Source organism: Etheostoma cragini, chromosome 16 (assembly GCF_013103735.1).
Source record: "Etheostoma cragini isolate CJK2018 chromosome 16, CSU_Ecrag_1.0, whole genome shotgun sequence".
Taxonomy (NCBI): domain Eukaryota; kingdom Metazoa; phylum Chordata; class Actinopteri; order Perciformes; family Percidae; genus Etheostoma; species Etheostoma cragini.
In genome coordinates, this window is record NC_048422.1 from 14092530 (window position 1) to 14109437 (window position 16908).

At 39.9% G+C, this 16908-nt stretch overlaps 1 protein-coding gene across 1 annotated transcript in view; it reads left to right on the plus strand.

Annotated features, from left to right (window-relative positions):
- The window catches only part of bmpr1bb (bone morphogenetic protein receptor, type IBb), a 50396-nt gene that overhangs the window by 16773 nt on the left and 16715 nt on the right, over positions 1 to 16908 (plus strand). The window contains exon 4 of the mRNA XM_034896933.1: positions 15598 to 15944. Coding sequence (XP_034752824.1) covers positions 15851 to 15944 — 94 coding nt within the window. The 5' untranslated portion in view covers positions 15598 to 15850. The remainder of the gene's footprint in view (positions 1 to 15597; positions 15945 to 16908) is intronic.

Below are 16908 nucleotides of genomic sequence, written 5' to 3' on the forward strand. Positions count from 1 at the left end.
GCCAAGGTTTGTTTGAGCATGCTGGAAATTGTCTCATTTTGATTGGCCAATAGGACTGGAGGTAAAACAAGGTGTCTAAGAGGATTGCAGAAATGAATGCTCAATTGTAACACGTTGCTATGTACAAGATGTTTTATACACGGGAGTAGCTTGCCAATACCAGTGATATGATTGGCCAGTAGCCTGGTAGAATGGAACTGGCCAGTGATATGGGGAAACTGTACACACATAACTGCATCTTAAAGGTGGACAAAACACACTAACAGGTACACTCATGTTCATGTGCGCACACAAACAAAGAAGAAAAAAACTCACAACTTGCATTCTTTAACAAACGCATAATATTTTTAGTCAAGTAATGTTAGATAAAGACTGCACTGTTTAGCTGCAGGTGGGTAATGAACAAGTGTTCCTCCTTTGTCTGAAATACAAATAAGACAACGATGATGATGTGTGTAAGAGTACTAAATGGTTTCCCGAATACCTTCAACTCTCTTGTAGAGTAAAAAGATGCAGCCACGCAGGGAGCGGTATTCAGGTGTGCTGTTAAAAGCAGCTGTTAACGCCTTATTGAGAACGTGTCATAGAGGATTGAAGGATCTGCGAATCAGAATTCAAGAGTGAGTCAGTTTGATGTAGATTTTGTTGTATGTTCCCAGAAACCCACCCACACTGTAAAAGCATTGACTTATGGAATGAAAGGAATTTAAACTTTATTTGGTAATGAATCTACTAAAGATACAGACATGCTTCATATAGCTATAAAAGTTGTCTTTTTACTTCATGCTTGCAGAACATATGGACTTTGTCCAAGTAGAAATGATTTCAGACATTGGCTGATTAGAAATAAAAACTGGTGTTGACTGAAAGACCCTGGAGTATTTTGTAAAAATGTTCTAATCTTGTGGTCAAAATCTGAGATATCCTGTATATGAACATAGTCTGTTATTGACACTATATTTTCATATTGCCATTTTGTTCCAATCTTACTGCTAGTTAAAAAAAGCATGTTGTCACAACTATGGTTGGGCACCATAGAACTGTTTCCTATGCAACCAGTAGGAATCGGCCTGGATTAGAGTACAAATTTGGGTTCCACATAATGTTATCTAAGCTTTGTCAGGACATTGTTTACCAGTCAATTCAATACTTTCTCTGGTTGCATTACAGGAACTGTAAGATTGATTTCGCATGTTTGGAGCCTGACCCATACTAGGGTGACAAAGATTTGATTTTTTGTTGTGTTTAAATGTGTGTCACAAGTCCCCTTACTCCATAAAAGTGCCCCGCTTAATAAGTGTAGTAGGAGTAAATGCATGTCCGTCAACAGGTGGTCCCAATTTAAATTGTAGATGCAGCCTGCCTGTTTGAGACACCTGTCTGTGGGACAGCAGTTACCCCAAAAAAATAAAAATAACCATCAATCAGTTTGAAGAACCCAGCCACTCGGCTTGGCGACCAACTGGTGTGCACCACTGCTTTACAGGATACTTGTCTGTCATGAAAGAATCCAGTTCACACAATACAACAAAGTTAAACGTATACATAAGAAAATATACATCACTGCAATGACTGACATTGGATAGAACATGTTTGATGATCCATGCTATGCAATTTGGTGTGGATCATCGTGACAGAAGAAGAAAAGGTAGAAAACGTGTGTGATAGAGAGGACAATGGCTGGAGTGTGACTGAACACCCAGTCGAAACGTGTGGTTGCATTCTCGCTTTGTTCCATGAGATCACAGTTGTGGCAGATGCTGGGTAGACTGGGAGCAGCTGTTTTGCTCTCTGTTCTCCAGTTACAGACGCTGGCACTGGCTGCACTCTGGGGATGGGCAAAGGGGCACGTTGTTGAGTCTTTAATAGTGTTTGTTCTCTGAGGGTGGGCACAAAGAGTCCTCAGACCCAGCAATACTTCACCAGTATTCTTGGCATTGGAAGAGAGGGACGTGGCCGAAGGTGTAAAAAAAATGGGACTGGTGACAGGACATAACAAGCAGCTGGTCCCACTCTCACAGGACCCATGGCGCCATTAATTACACTAACTGGGGAGGCTATGGTGAACTCAAAATATTATTGGAAAGTGCATTTAATTATTGTGCTTGTCACTGGAAGTCAGATCAGGTTGACAAATCTAATTGAGGTGTAAAATTGAAAGAATTAAGTCATACTAACAAGTCACCTGGAACATTTGGTCTAACACAAGCTTGTTTTATTGCAAAGGAAAGAAAAACTGAAAGCTCTGAGAAATTTAAACATGGTGCGCCCAGCTACCTGAATCCACACTGTGAAGCTCAAAGTTGTGGAAATAAAACCCACTTATAATAAAGCATACAATTAGACTTTACTGTCTGGCATTATTGATTTGTTTTTGTGTAGCCAGTGTACAACATGAAGTAGCTAAAGAATTGTTTAAATACTGCAGTAAAATTAAAGCCTGTAGCTTAAATTGCACAATCATGATCACAATAACCAAGACTTTTTATTGCTGTTGCTGCAGAGCAGAAGGTTTGAAGGTAGAAATGGTCTAATGAGATGCTTCTGCCAACAATTTTCCAGTCTTCACAGCCAATAGCTTGAGTCAAGAGAGCAGAAAACAACCGAATACAATTCTTTTCAGAAAATCAGCCTTTCAGTATGAATGTATTCTTTTTTTTTTAATTAGCTGTTTAAGCTGCTTACTTGCATCCTTAGGAAAGTATTGCCAGACTGGCTAAATCAGCCAGTAATAACTTTTTTAAACATAAAATACGCATTCCCTGCGTTTGGTTATCAGATATTTGTGACCAACATGTACTAAACCAGATTATTTACAGCTGACACATTTAACATATATAAACTATATATTGAAAACACTGCTTCTACATCACCTTAACTGCATCTTTGGCATTTCTGTACTGCGATTTCCTGTAACTTTTTTTATTGGCAAACATGTATACCAATATCCATCCATCTATCCATCTTCATCCGCTTATCCGGTATCAGGTCGCGAGGGCAGCAGCCCCAGCCGGGGACCACAAACGTCCCTTTCCCGAGCTACATTAACCATCTCTGACTGGGGGATCCTGAGGCGTTCCCAGGCCAGGTTGGAGATATCCATCTAGTCCGGAATCTTCCCTGAGGCCTCCTTCTCCTCCTTTATCATTGTCTGACCTGTGACAGTGTTTCTTATTGAATTAGAAAATCAATATTATGATTAAAATGTCGATGATGTTAAGGAGTCAGAATGTTTAATTCATTTGGAATTGTTGATTTTGACATTATGCATGATTCAAATTTACCTTTAGCTGGTGTTTATCCACCTACTCCAGAAGTATTTTTATTTAACTTTGGAAAATTAAAATGATTTCTCCTCGCCAGCGGAATGCTCTGATGGATAAATCGGTTGCCCAGAAGTAATAACTACCAACATTGAAGCCAATAGATGTTGCAATTTCAGAGGATATGAGGTGGAAACTGCAAATTTTCATACATCATCCATAAGGTCTGCTTTTTGTAGGTTATTCTTTACTCCTGGAATGATTTGAAACACCGTCTCATATTTAAAACATGAGATCCCAATTCAGACATGCAGTCTGTTCTCTGCAATTTTAGTAGTGAAAACTATGTGTGTGGTTGCATCTGATGATGCTCAGTCATAGCCGGGGCCGCCTGGTGTTGTCTTCCTCCCTGTCAGCATTGTGGGGATGGAGCCCACAATGATGCTCATTTACAGTAAGTGAAGGAGTGATGTTTCAGAGATGGATAGCATTTCCAGTATATATCGACTGCTTTGAGGCGGCCCTGGATGACACTGCATTCAGATGCATTAGCAGAAAAGGGAGACATGACGGGCCTGTTGGAGGGAAAGAGGGGGTTGAGAAGTGAAGAGGGCAGACGTTAAGACATCACCTAGCTTATAGTCTGACACAGAGTCATTGATCGCAGCCGCATTGCTCTCTGAGTTGCTTCCTGTGTTTTCATTGTGCTATCATTGGATGAGAGCAAACAACAACGTCAGGGGGAAAGGCTGCCGATAGCTCCGGATCTAATGTGCTCTGGTCTCAGGGGAGAAACATTTAGATGTACTACAGTAGAATGCCCAATAATCTTTGTCTGGATGCCACTGAATGCATTAATACTGATGGAATGACCTGCGCAATTAATCATTGTAAAATTGTTCACGATTACATTTTTTAAATAACTTTGATGTAATGATTGATTCTCATTTAATTTTACAAGCCAACTGTATCCCAAACACTACTGCTTTCTTCTGTGAGTTTTAAACATAGACTGTATAAAATGTATGTTTTGTACTGCCAATTTGTTTTGTTTTGTCATGGTCAAAAAAATCATAGCAGAGAATCGTGATATCAATTCTAAGACAAACAATTGTGACTCATATTTTTTCCTGAATTTTGCAGGCCTAGAATGAGAGCAGTAGTGCTTACAATACAGTTTCTCAAAATACAATTATACTGCATGCCAACACAGTTCAGCGCCCATGAGTAGTTATTGGTTCAGTTTTGATAGTATCTTATAGTGGTCTTCATATTAGCCCAGCGTAATTCTATTTATATCTGATTTCTTTATTTCTATGAGCACTACAGTGAATGTTGAGAAAACCCATAAAAGCCTAATCTGTCGTAGTTTGACCTTTTTATAAATCGACACAACAGTTTCAGAAAAAATATTTTGTGTTGAATGTACAGGCCAATGTTCCTGATAACTTCCCAGAGTAAAAGCAGGAACCTGCAACATGGACTAGTGTGTAGAACTGTAGAACTATTCTGGGTTTTACTCAGCAAAATAAATTAACTTGTGTGGCGTCTCCACTTGTCTGACAAAGAGGAACATGTGCATGGACTGCATGATTCTTCTGGTAATTTCAACACCCCTGCACAAAGTGCTCCATAATTTCACACAGATGTAAACTATTAAAATAAACCGTTGTGTATCTCATGTGGTACTCCCTCATAGACAGTTCATCACAGATATCAAACGTGTCATTTGTTATTCCCAGACTGCGGATATGATTGTTTCAAATTAGGACTCATAATAAAGGATAATTTGTGAGTACGTTCTTTTACCTTCAAAAGAAATGTGGTGCCCAAAAATAATAAATACTACGCTATAGAAATATTTATATTTTTTGTGGTTTAAATGTGTAATACAGCATCAAACGGTTAAGGTTAATTTGTGTTAAACATTTGGTTCAAAGAGGAAATACAGACAGTCAAGCAGAGAATTGGAAACCAATTTGCTTTTCCCACAACTACATGTTTCTGCTGAGGCTCAACACAAGCTGTTGCAGAGTTTCTCCTAATTAAGGGAAAAGGGGCCTGATTGACAAACGAGCTCAGGGTCAGACAGCCAACCAGAGACAGGCTTTCCCTGCCAAGACTGCATACCCCTGGGTTTCCCATCAGCCAGGGAAACAGACGGTTAAATGCTCAGACCTTCCTTGAATAAAACAGGGAAGTCTCATCTGCTTTTGTTAAAGCTGAGGGATTCACACAAGCACCCCTGTTAGTTTAAGGAGGCAAAGCAAAAAGTTGAATTTCTACACAAAAAACAATAAGATTTGTGAGTGTTGTTATTGATTAATTTTATCATACAGTCCATGTATAATTTCTCATCTTGTAGACTATTAAGTGCTCGTGATGGAGATTTGATTTTCCTCTTTATCATATGCAGTGCAGTTGCATTCAACATCCACATCTGCTCTTGCCTATCTAACCTTATGGACTATGGGATCGAAAAAATAAAGATATGTGTTAATGGGGATTATCATCAACAGGTTTCTCTCCAATATGAGCAGTGTAACAACAGCTGAATGTGGATATCGTTTTTGGCATCTGTAAATCCATCTTTCCTGGACAGGATTCACCTTGAGTTGGGGGAAATCCTGAAAAAGGACAGGCTTAGTTAAAGTGCTGTGAGAGATGTGTGTGTGATGTATCTGGGAGTATTTTTGATGATGGGAACAACAGTCACATCTGTTTAGATTTAAGCCATCTGTATTTATCATTGGATGAATTTAGATACAGATCGGTCATGAAGACATGAAGAAGAAGAATTGTAAGTGGGGACGGCACTGATGATGAAGTGTGATAGCGAAGAAGAGTTTGATCCAGTCAGCAGGGGGTCTGTCTCCTTAGGCTCTGTAACAGTAATAAGTAGTTTTTTATAGATTTTATATTCTCCCTGATTTCTGTCATCTACTGTTGTTGGAATTCAGTTCACTTGTTATTTTGCGGAGCATTTATAACATGTACTGGAAGGATAGGGTTGCACTGGCCACTGTAGGTTGAAAGGCATACATCTGTTGAAACTCACTAAAACATCACATCTGGTGGTCAGGTGTGGTCTGTTCTAGAGTTTGTAGAATTATAAATCAACAGAAAATTATTTGGCAACTATTTTGATGATCTACTAATTGCTTTCAGTCAGTCTTGTTACACAGAACCATATGAGAAGCCATATCTGGAAACTGAGAAGTACTTTAAATAAATACCTTGCAGGTGATTGGATGAACCAACTGTCTATTATGTCCGCCATTGACGTTTTGAACAAATAGTCATGGCCGTCACACACACACCTAAATGCTTGTAGCTGCCAGGGTTAACGCTAACCCTAACCATTCTCTGCCACCCCACTCCTAAAAACAAGTAAACATCTCTTCAATCATAAATAGTCTTTCTTACTACTTCTTACTATGCCCTCCTCATGAAGACATTAGACACATATCATAAGTTATTCACTTTGGAGGATTTTGCAGTTTTGCAGCACCTTGAAAAGGTCGGGCACATCCTTTCAAAAGGTGCAGATCAAATGTTGCTGGAAAGATTTATTCAAATTAAATGGAAACCTCACATACAACATAAATAGTTTTGGCTAACCAATAAGAATCTATTAATGTAGCTCAGTGCAGATCCTAAAGAAACAATGAACGTAGCGCTCTAAACTGCACATGTCCTTGCTTGAATAAGCATGTGGTAGGTTCAAACATGCAGTGTTACACCCAAATGTGTACCTAATAGTGTGTTTCCAGCTCAATGTGGTGTTGGCAATCACAGATGGAAAACAATCTACTTCGACAAAAGGTCACTGTGCTTAATTTGCACCAGCATTAAATAGGACCTTAAGCATCAACGGCTGTGAGACTTGTACATTACGACTACTGTGTGTCTTTGTAGGTCCAATAAACTAACACCCCTTTTATTTACCCATTTAGGCATTAAGTTAATGGAATAAGTGGCAGTCATGTGCCAATGATGGGCAGTTATGCTAATTGTATCTCTTCATCTCTCTGCATTGTCTTTGATTGCAGTCTGAGTGAGTACTTATAGCCTCTCAGTGCTTTTCACTTTAATTGAGGTTTATCTTAATCATGTGCTTTTGCGACTGACAACAAGGGTGAAATGTATTGAAACATGTTAACATTTCCTGATTTCATTTCCTGAAAGCTAAGGACTAATTGCATCTATGGCAAATGCTGGTGTTTTTTCTGAAATTAGCATTTTAAAGCTTAATTACAGTTTGTAATCCAAACCTCTTAGAATAAATCTGCTTTGGAAATGTTGTTAGTGACCATGCAGTCAAAGCTCTGAGGTGTGTTCTGTATCACTGTAGCCTTCCCACTACTTACACACGCACAATAGAGCTTTCAGCACTACAGCCAAGAAAGGGGTGTGGGTGTGCATGGAAAATATGCACAGAAGACTCCCTCCTCCTCCTCTCGCCATGTACTCTCAACAACACAGAGCAGGTAGTTTGACCAGAGGCAATGGGCCAGTCCCTTCCATTAATTACATCTAAATTATAAAGCAGTAAAACTAAATTTATCCAAACACCATTAATCACAATGGCTAAGAGCGTTTTTTTAATGAACAGAGTTTTTCTGGGGGCATCTATACTGGCAGTTAATTTGCCATTCAAACCCCACCTATCTGTGTCAACTAGTCTGTAGAGAAGTGCATAAATGTAGTCCAAAAGCTGCTCCAAGGGTTGGGTTGTATTCATTCCTTTATGAATTGGTACAGCCAAGGAAGGGGGATGTTAAAAAGGCTACAGTGTGCAAAAGGCCCTGATGAACAACATACAGGCTTTATTCCTCCATATATGCTGTCAGTACACGGAACTGACCTAATAGGTTATTGTACAGTTTGCTTTATCTGTGGATTTTGAGTTAACATATTAATCAATAAAAAATAATGCTTTTGGCATTTATTTAAAAAAAAAAAGACACTTTTTGGTGTTTCAATGCCACTTTACTTTAGTGGCATTGAAACATCTTTAGATGACTAACCCTAACTCTTACTTATATTATAATAATAAACTATTTGATAAGATCATATTGAGATCTTTATTGTTGACCAATTGAAGGAGACAGTTGCAATTGGTTAAATATAATAGCCTGTGGTTGTTTTCTTGCTCTGATAATGGCCAGAGACTGCAAGCTCATTTAGATGCATAAAAAGGGAAGAATTTGTTGGTTATGTTTCTGCTGAAAAAAATGATTAAAGTCATATGAAATGATTTTTAGTGGGTAAAGACGTTTGCTATAGTTTTTACTTCTCATCTTTATTTGAGCAGAAGCATTATGTGCTGTCCTCCAACGATAAGACAACCTGTTCACTGTAAAATGGAGATGAACAATGTTAACTTGCTTCTGGAGACGGATTAACTTTTTGACGAATACAATCTAAATAAAAGCCACTTTATATTTTTACTTAAAGTTAGTAGACATCAGTTACCACGGTTTTAAAACTCAAAGAATCTTTGTACACGCCAACTGATAGACTTGAATTTTCATGTTTATTTCTTAATCTGTCCCAGTCACCTCAGGTTCACACTTTCCGGTTTATACAGTTTTGACAGATTTGACACAAACCATGTCGTCCAAGCTGCGCTCTTCATTAAACATTTCCTGCAGCTTTGGTACAACATTCCTACACGCGCTCAGTGCACACACGCAATTAGTGCTTGTTAAAGAGCATGTGATATGGTAAATACACGACCAGTTTCCTATAATTAGAGCCTCCTGTGAACTTTAGAGGAAGCAATTGCTAGGGGGCCTTTCTTCATTCTGAAAGGTCTAAACTGGGACATCTTAACTTCCCCCTAAATGTAATACGTCTTCTTTTCTAAAAATAGGCTGTCTTTTAAACCACAATGGAACTATTGTCTCTGCTCATTGTACATTCTTATTCTTTTCTTGCATTTTTTTCTCTTTGACCATTTTTCTGGCCTGTCACTTCCCTCCCTGCTGGTTATTTAGCACTTCAGTGGCTTGCAGGACTAATTGGAGCAAGAGACAGGTGGAGCCACTCTGTAGCAATCAGTCTAGCAAATTGTGGGGCTATAGCTCACACTGGGCGATCTCCTTGTTTTTGCAGTGTACACAGTGGAAGGAGGGCATGAACTTTTGACACACTCATGTACGGGGTCCCTTAGCAGCCTTAAGGCTTTATCTATTGTGGGTTAATGTTAAGCCTCTCTAGGTAACACCAGTAACTAAACCTCTCTCTCCATGAATACGCTTGGAAAAAAAGAGCATGCTACTTTTAAATAAAAAAAGGTCTACATGTCATTTAAACTATTTATGCAACACAGTAGTCTAAATGACAGAGTCATAAATATGCTTATTTACTTTTGTTCACACAGGTTTAAAGATATGAGATGACACTGCCCTGCACTGACACCCCAGCATTATTAGGCTATTTTCCTACCTCGGCCCGCTTGCCTCTCTCTCTGTCTCTTTCTCCATTTCTTTGTGAGTGTGTGTGGTAAGGTACCAGTTCATGTGTCTGTGTGAGTGTGTCCACTGTGCGTGGACATTTTGCAGTATAATGCAACCAGGCAGGTGTGAGGGTCACAGCCAGTTTGTAGTCCAGCGTCTTAACCCCTGCTGTCTGCTTTGTCTGACTGTCAGAGTAACCCCTTAATTAGACCCTTTGGTTTGCGGTGTCTGCCCGACGCAGCCCAGCGGACACTCTGCAACAATCCCTTCATTAAATGCTCCTGGTTGACTTGGCAAGAAGAGCCTCGGTTTTTCAAATCCTGCTGCAAAAAAGCCATGTTAAGAAAATCTCAAATCTAATTTTTCTCTTTTGAATTGCGAGCACCAGTTTCTCTTTTACCATTGCTGAGAAACAACTGTGTGTTATTCTTGCTTTGTAGTATATTCTGCATCACCAAGTTGCTGTGAATGGTTAAAATCTTTCTAAATTTGTGTGTCTCTAAATGATAATCTATGCAAAAAGCGTACAACTGTTGGTCCTCCCGGAAAAGCGTATTGGTGAACTGCAACATACCTCAGGTGTAAATACATTCATGTAGCCTATGTCAAATGTGTAAAACATTGCTTCCATGCTTTTTCTCATTTTCTGCAGCAGTTCAGAATGATTAGTTTAATTAGTTTACACACTGCTGCACAGTGTGATTCCAAAATTTTTTTGTCTTTGGTTTGGTGTATGTTCGCAATGTGAGTACATACTATTTTGTGAGATGCCAGAGAGTACAATGATCAAGGGGCCAGAAAATGAATAGGAACAGAGCTGTAATGTTGGGTAGTAACTTAAGTACAGCCCAGAGAGAGAGAGAGAGATTTTGGTGTTCTTGGTCAGTGCATGCCCCGCCCACAGACCACCACAGAGTACTTTATTAACGGCACCTTCAGACCTAGACAGACATTTCTTTACATAGAATCCATTTGTAAGGTTGCGTGGCTGTTTGGTGCTCATGGGTGAAACCTGAGCCACAGGTGTTTTTAGGTGCAGTCACTAGTTGGTCAACAGAAAGGGCCTTGTGCATTGTTATTAAAGCCTATCAGTTAGCTTTAGTGTTTAGTAGTCAAATATAAAGAGATTGTTTGAACATTTTTGTACCTCAGAGTGATTGGATAAGGTTGTCATGATGAAGCTACATCAGAAGGTCAAAAGAAGAGTAGCCTTTATGAAAATCGGATCAGATTATTTGCAGCTGTAGTTGAATACAAGACTCACATTGGGGTTTTTTCACGGAACTTGTAAAAACAGAATCGGGAGGATGTAAAACATGATCTGTACACACCCTGCATCTTGATACATGTCTGAATGCAGTAAATTAATTATGTGGATGCATGTTCTCTCCTTGTTGTCGGGAACACAGTTATGAGTTAATAAGCATTCTTCCGTTTGACTGGTCAGATCCTGAAGTAATTGCATTTTTCCAGAAGAATATTGGCAGAAAAAATTATTCAAAGTGATTGTATTGACGTTTCAGTCTTTTTCAGTCTCTTACTACATTGTCACGTATCGAAAGAAAGAGGCAGTGAGACTGAGTGAGAGAATGAGACAGCGTGACAGACAGAGGGAGGGCAAGGAGGGCAAATCTTGCTGTGACAGCCTTTCATTCCTATGAATGACGTTTTTCTTCCCCCTCAGCATTCTTTGGGACTTCAAAGCGTCAATCTCAGCAGAGTGATTTGGCCCAACTATTGTGTGAATCTTGAATATTCATCAGGGTCTTTCTTTTTCATAAGAGCTGAGACTCTGCATTGGATTTCCAGGGATCTCACGCTATATTGTTATTATTTATATATATTTATAATTTATACAATGGTGGATATAGACATTGTCGGATGTCATGTGTGAACACGAGTGTTTGGATTTTGATGGATAATCTCCAGTAGGTTTCATGCTGTTGACCATGCTATTTCAGATTTTCTCCAGTCTCCCTTTTCCATTGTGTTCTGTTAAAATAAAAATAAACTTTTTTCATTACAATTTGCAATACTTGATTGGTTGGTTGTCAGACAAAGACTGTTTCACAGTGCAATTATAAATGGTGGTTGAAAATATGCAGTGATTAAACAATTAGTTGAATAATGAATTTATCGTTTAAGTCAATTTTTAAGCAACAGTGCAAAACATTTGATTCTCACATGTGAGGATTTGTTGTTTTCCCCTTTTGTGCATCACTGTTCATTGAATAACTTTTGGTTTTCGACTGTTTGTTGGATTAAAAAACAATTTCAAGATGTCATCTCTCCGGTCTTTTGAAAATTGAGATTTTCCCTATATACTGTCATCTCAAAGGACTACATGATTCATCTATTGATAGCAATTATTTTGATATAAATATTAATGACAGTAATCCAATAAAAGTTGCCACACTAGTTCTTCTCCATGATTCCCACTATGGTAAATCATTGTTTCTAATAACTCAATAATGAAAGGAAATCATCTTTGTCTAGCTGGATGATGAAGATGGTATCACGCGTTCTCCAGTCTTGCATCTTGATTGGACCATCTGGGCCAGACAGCTGTGTTGCCACGGTAATAAACTTCTTTCCAGGATTCTGTGACAGCAGTTTTAACACTAAGCTGCTGAAAATCCTCCTAATTTCACAGAGCTGGGGGTCAGTTTGGTCCCGGCTGGAACATCGCTCATGATACGCATTCCATCTCTGCCCCGGAGTAATTTCATCATCTGTGTTCTGCTATGGCTTTTTGTTTCACAGGTTAGCGGTGATTTTTCACAGTCATCCATCCCGTTCTTCTTGCTGTATGATGAAAGGTGCGTTTGTGCCTTTTAAAGTCCTCTTCTGAAATAAAAAACGTGGCTAATTTTCACGGTGCATTGTAATACTACTGCTGTATTATTGTAAGGTCTCTATTTCATAAGAAAATGTTGCCTTATGAAATGGAGACAGATTATTACAAACAAGCAAGCTGCATTAATTGATCTCTGACTGCTGGAGAGCAGAATGTGGGGGATACAGAGTTTGCTAAACAAATTGAAAATAATCTCACAGCTAAACAACTCCCCTCACCTCCTTCACAGCCTCTCCCATATGCAAACTGAATGCCCACTATACTAGTACATACAGTGTCACAGTGTCAGCACAAAGGTCACTTTTACATGTACCATAATGACACGTGGAGAGGTACTTGATTTACTTAGGTTTATCCTGCAATAACCTCGAATGTGTTTATGTGAGAAAAAAAAACCTTTATACAAATTGTCTTCAAAGATAAGAAGTGATATGCTGATGTGCATAGTGTTTGGAGTGCAGACAGTCTGTGTGGCATGTGCCTCTGTCCTCAAGTGTGCTATTTATTCATTCATTCATTCAGGTAAAGGTTAGCATTTTGATGTCAGGAGCTCTGAGGTTGAGTTGAAACCATGGATATATCTTGAGATTTTACATTACATTTTAACTTGACTTAGGAATCTGAATTCTGAGAATACAAAAAGTAATTTCAAAGCATTTGTGACACTGGGGAAAAAAAAGTATTTATTGTAATACAGCAGTTTATGTGGTAATTATTGTGCATAAGAAAGTATTATAGGTATAAGTATTATAAGATAGTATATAAGAAAGTATAGTGTGCTAGCCAGTAAGCACTGACTAGCACATAACACATAGCAAAGAAATATTTTACCATAGTACAAATTCTGCATGTCTGTAATAAATAAAAATGTACTCCAATAATTCATCACCGCTGTGTTGGGAGGCTTGCAAAATAAAAAGTGGTACAAATCAAAGCAGTAGAGGCTGAGATAACCTGACGTTTAGACCCTAGTATCGGTCACTTTTTTGACTCCGCTTTTTAATCATTTTCTGGCGCAGGCATATCTGACTGTTTCTCATTCCAGTTGCAACAAACATTCTGTCTTTACAGAATGATCAAGGTGCTAAAAGACTTTTCACAGCACTATTAATCATCCTGTAACTATGTGTGTGATGGCGGATGGGTTCTGCAGTTAAAATTCTTGGAAGAAGGGGAAGTAGAGAGTTAATTTTACTGAAAGCAAGTCTTCCATCCAGTCTGCTCCATTTTCAACCCCCTTTATGTGGTGAAGTGACCCCCCACCTACAGAGCTGCTCACTCCCCTAGAGCCCCCCATCCCTGTGGGCTGAGTAGGCTGTCTGAGAATACAGGGAGGCTCCACGCTGGGCATTTGATGGAGCGCAGAAGGGTGTGTGAGGTTCACTGACCCATTCAAATTTCTCTCCATGCACTCGTGCTCCAGAATAGGCTGACTTATCACATGTAATACACAGCGTTGCACAAATCAGGAGTGACAGCTATAGGGCCAGTGGAGCACTTGAGGGGAGAAATGGCTTCTGGGAGCTGGTGTTCCCACCCAGTCAGACTTTAAGAGGGGACAGGTGTGGGGTGGAGAAGCATTTGGCTGCTGTTGTTGTTTTGCCCTCCTCCATGACTGCTATAACACCACCTGGACTTTTGTTTTTGCGCTTCCCATTAACCATTTGGAATGGATAAACATCTCTCTCTTCAAGGAAATTTGAGTCTTTCTCACTCACAAGGATCTTACATGTGTGATTGTGGAAATTCAGCCATTTCCGAAACGTTTGTGATTTTTGTAGGTGTTGTAGTAGATTTGATGTAATCTGTCTAATAGCTCACTTAATCCTCTTAACTTTTAACCCACATAAATCTTCACCACTGAAATGTGTCCCTATTGTTAACATTCTTTTTTTTCTGTGGTATTGCATGTTTGCATGTGTGTTGGATTAGTGTGAAGTTGCAAAGTTGTGGCGGTGCCTGGAGGTGTGAGCTCTAATCACCTGATGTGTGAAGGCCTGATCCCTGTACAAGTGTTTGTGTTTTCACCCGTTTCATTCACACAGACTCACATGAGGAACTAAATGTGATACAGCCTACGCCTGAACTTTAATACCAGACTCTTGGTTACAGATTAATGCCTGGTCTTGCCATTTACACAGCACCTGTGTCTGCAGCTGTAGTTCCATAAGCATTACACGAAGAGGGGGTTGTCGAGAGGTTGTTTTCTTTTTTCATTGTAAATTCTTGTTTTCTTCTTTTTAGTCTGTCTGACAGATGAAGGTTGCATTTCAAGGATCTTTTTGTACTTTTTCTAGGTGGGTGGTTGTAGGTTGCAGCCTTACATTCATTCTTTTGGTGAATTCAGTTCAAATTTATTTATAGTATCAATTCATAACAAGAGTTACCTTGAGACACTTTACAGATAGAGTAGGTCTAGACCACGCTCTATAATTTACAGCATTTCTAGTAGTTCCCTCCAGAGCAAGCGACAGTGTGACAGTGGATAAGAAAAACTCCCTTTTAGGAAGAAACCTCGGACAGACCCAGAACCTTTCACAACAACCACAAGTACAAGTATTGTTCTGGGTTCTTCTTCAGGGCAGCAGACACTTCTTAGCTCAGACTTGCAGGATTTAATAGCAGATGGTTTTACCAAAGCATATATGTGAATGTGCTTTATAAGTTTATACTCCTTAGTTCTTACGGTACTTTCTGTGTCCTTCTTGGCATGCGGTGTGTTTTTATGCCTGTGGCTTTCAATGCTGCCTTCAACACCATGTTCTGCCCCTGCTCACATCCACGGCCCTGGTGGCCCCCTTCTTTCTGTGTATGAGTGAAGTGAGAATCTTTATTGTGTATGTCTGTGTGTGAAAGAGAGAGAGGCTGTATGTGGATGTACATATACTCAGCTGTTCCCTCTGTAATGAAGTGGTCATAGAAAAGGCTGGACAAATAGCACAGCGAGAGAGCAACTAAGTAACACCCTCTTTCCCCTTCTTTTCTCCCCCTCTTCTCTGTCTGTCTCTCCCAGGCTGTCAGTGTGGAGCGGTGCTGGAGGCTACGGGGCTGCTGTGTGCTGTGGGAAGTTCCTGAGAGTGCAGATAGGCAGAGTGGCGGTCACTCACAGAGAGACACTTGTACAGAAAGTGGACTGGTGCTATTTCACAAAAGGATATAAAACCCAATCTTACACCTCTGCCTCTTTGCACCGGTGTGTTTGTTGTGGCTGCGCCTCAAGGATTTGAAGGAGGCGGGCGACTGGGGTTGGCGCTTGTGCTAGAGTAATGGTGCTGGTGGTGGTGGGACTGCCTCAGGACTGGGCCTGGCCAGCTGTTCTCCTAATGACTGGACTGGCATCACTGATCCGGGGTTCTGATGGTGAGTACTGTGCTAGACAGCAACTGCGTGTTTTGATGCCATCCCTATTCTGCTGCCTTCATGTTTTATGTTGATGCAAGACTGATGAGGCCTTTGATTGCTTATACTTTTGTCAGTCGCTGGCCAAACCATGACATAAAGCAACAAGAATTATTAAAATGATGGAAATGTATTATATTAATGTAAATAAGTTAAATACAAATGTGTGCATATTGTCATTCTTAGGCATCTACATTTGTGCTTTACTGATGGGAGACCTTTATATGCACCTTTTTTTTAAAGATTGGTTTTTGGGCTTTTCGCCTTTAATGGACAGGGCAGCTAGGTGAGAGAGGGAGAAGACATGCAGGAAACCTTCAAAGGTCGGACTGAAATCCTGGACCACTGCGCCGAGGCATAAACCTCTAAGTATATCTGCGCCCGCTCTACCAACTGAGCCAGCCCTGCCACTACACTTTCATTTTTAAATTAATTATAAAGTTTTTCTGAAATCAGAAGCATTATTTTACACATTTGTATAGTGAGAATTGTCAGGTTGCTAGTGCTGTGAGGTCATGGGCCATTTTTTTACTCTGCGGTATTGATGAAGAGCAAAATATATTATGATCTCCACAGGGGCAACCATGAGAACTGGTGGGCATTTATCTGCCCCCCCACTTCAGTCATGTTGAATTGTTTGAAGATGAACAGCCAGTTGTCTTCTGCGATGAATGCCAACAGTGTCATTGTGCCCCGTAAGGTTGTAAAAAGCGGTGAAGGTCGACAAGCTCCCAGCCTCAAGAAGATGACACTTGCGCATTTGTTCTCCTTTCTGATCACAGAAAGGAGAGAGACATTGTTGGACATTAGTGTTAGTATACATAGACAGGATCAAAGAAGTGGACTTATCCTCCGGGTCTGAAATGAGAAGCCAATGCAGTAGTGCCTTGAACCTGCATTTTTTCTAATGGCCAGCGGGGGGGGG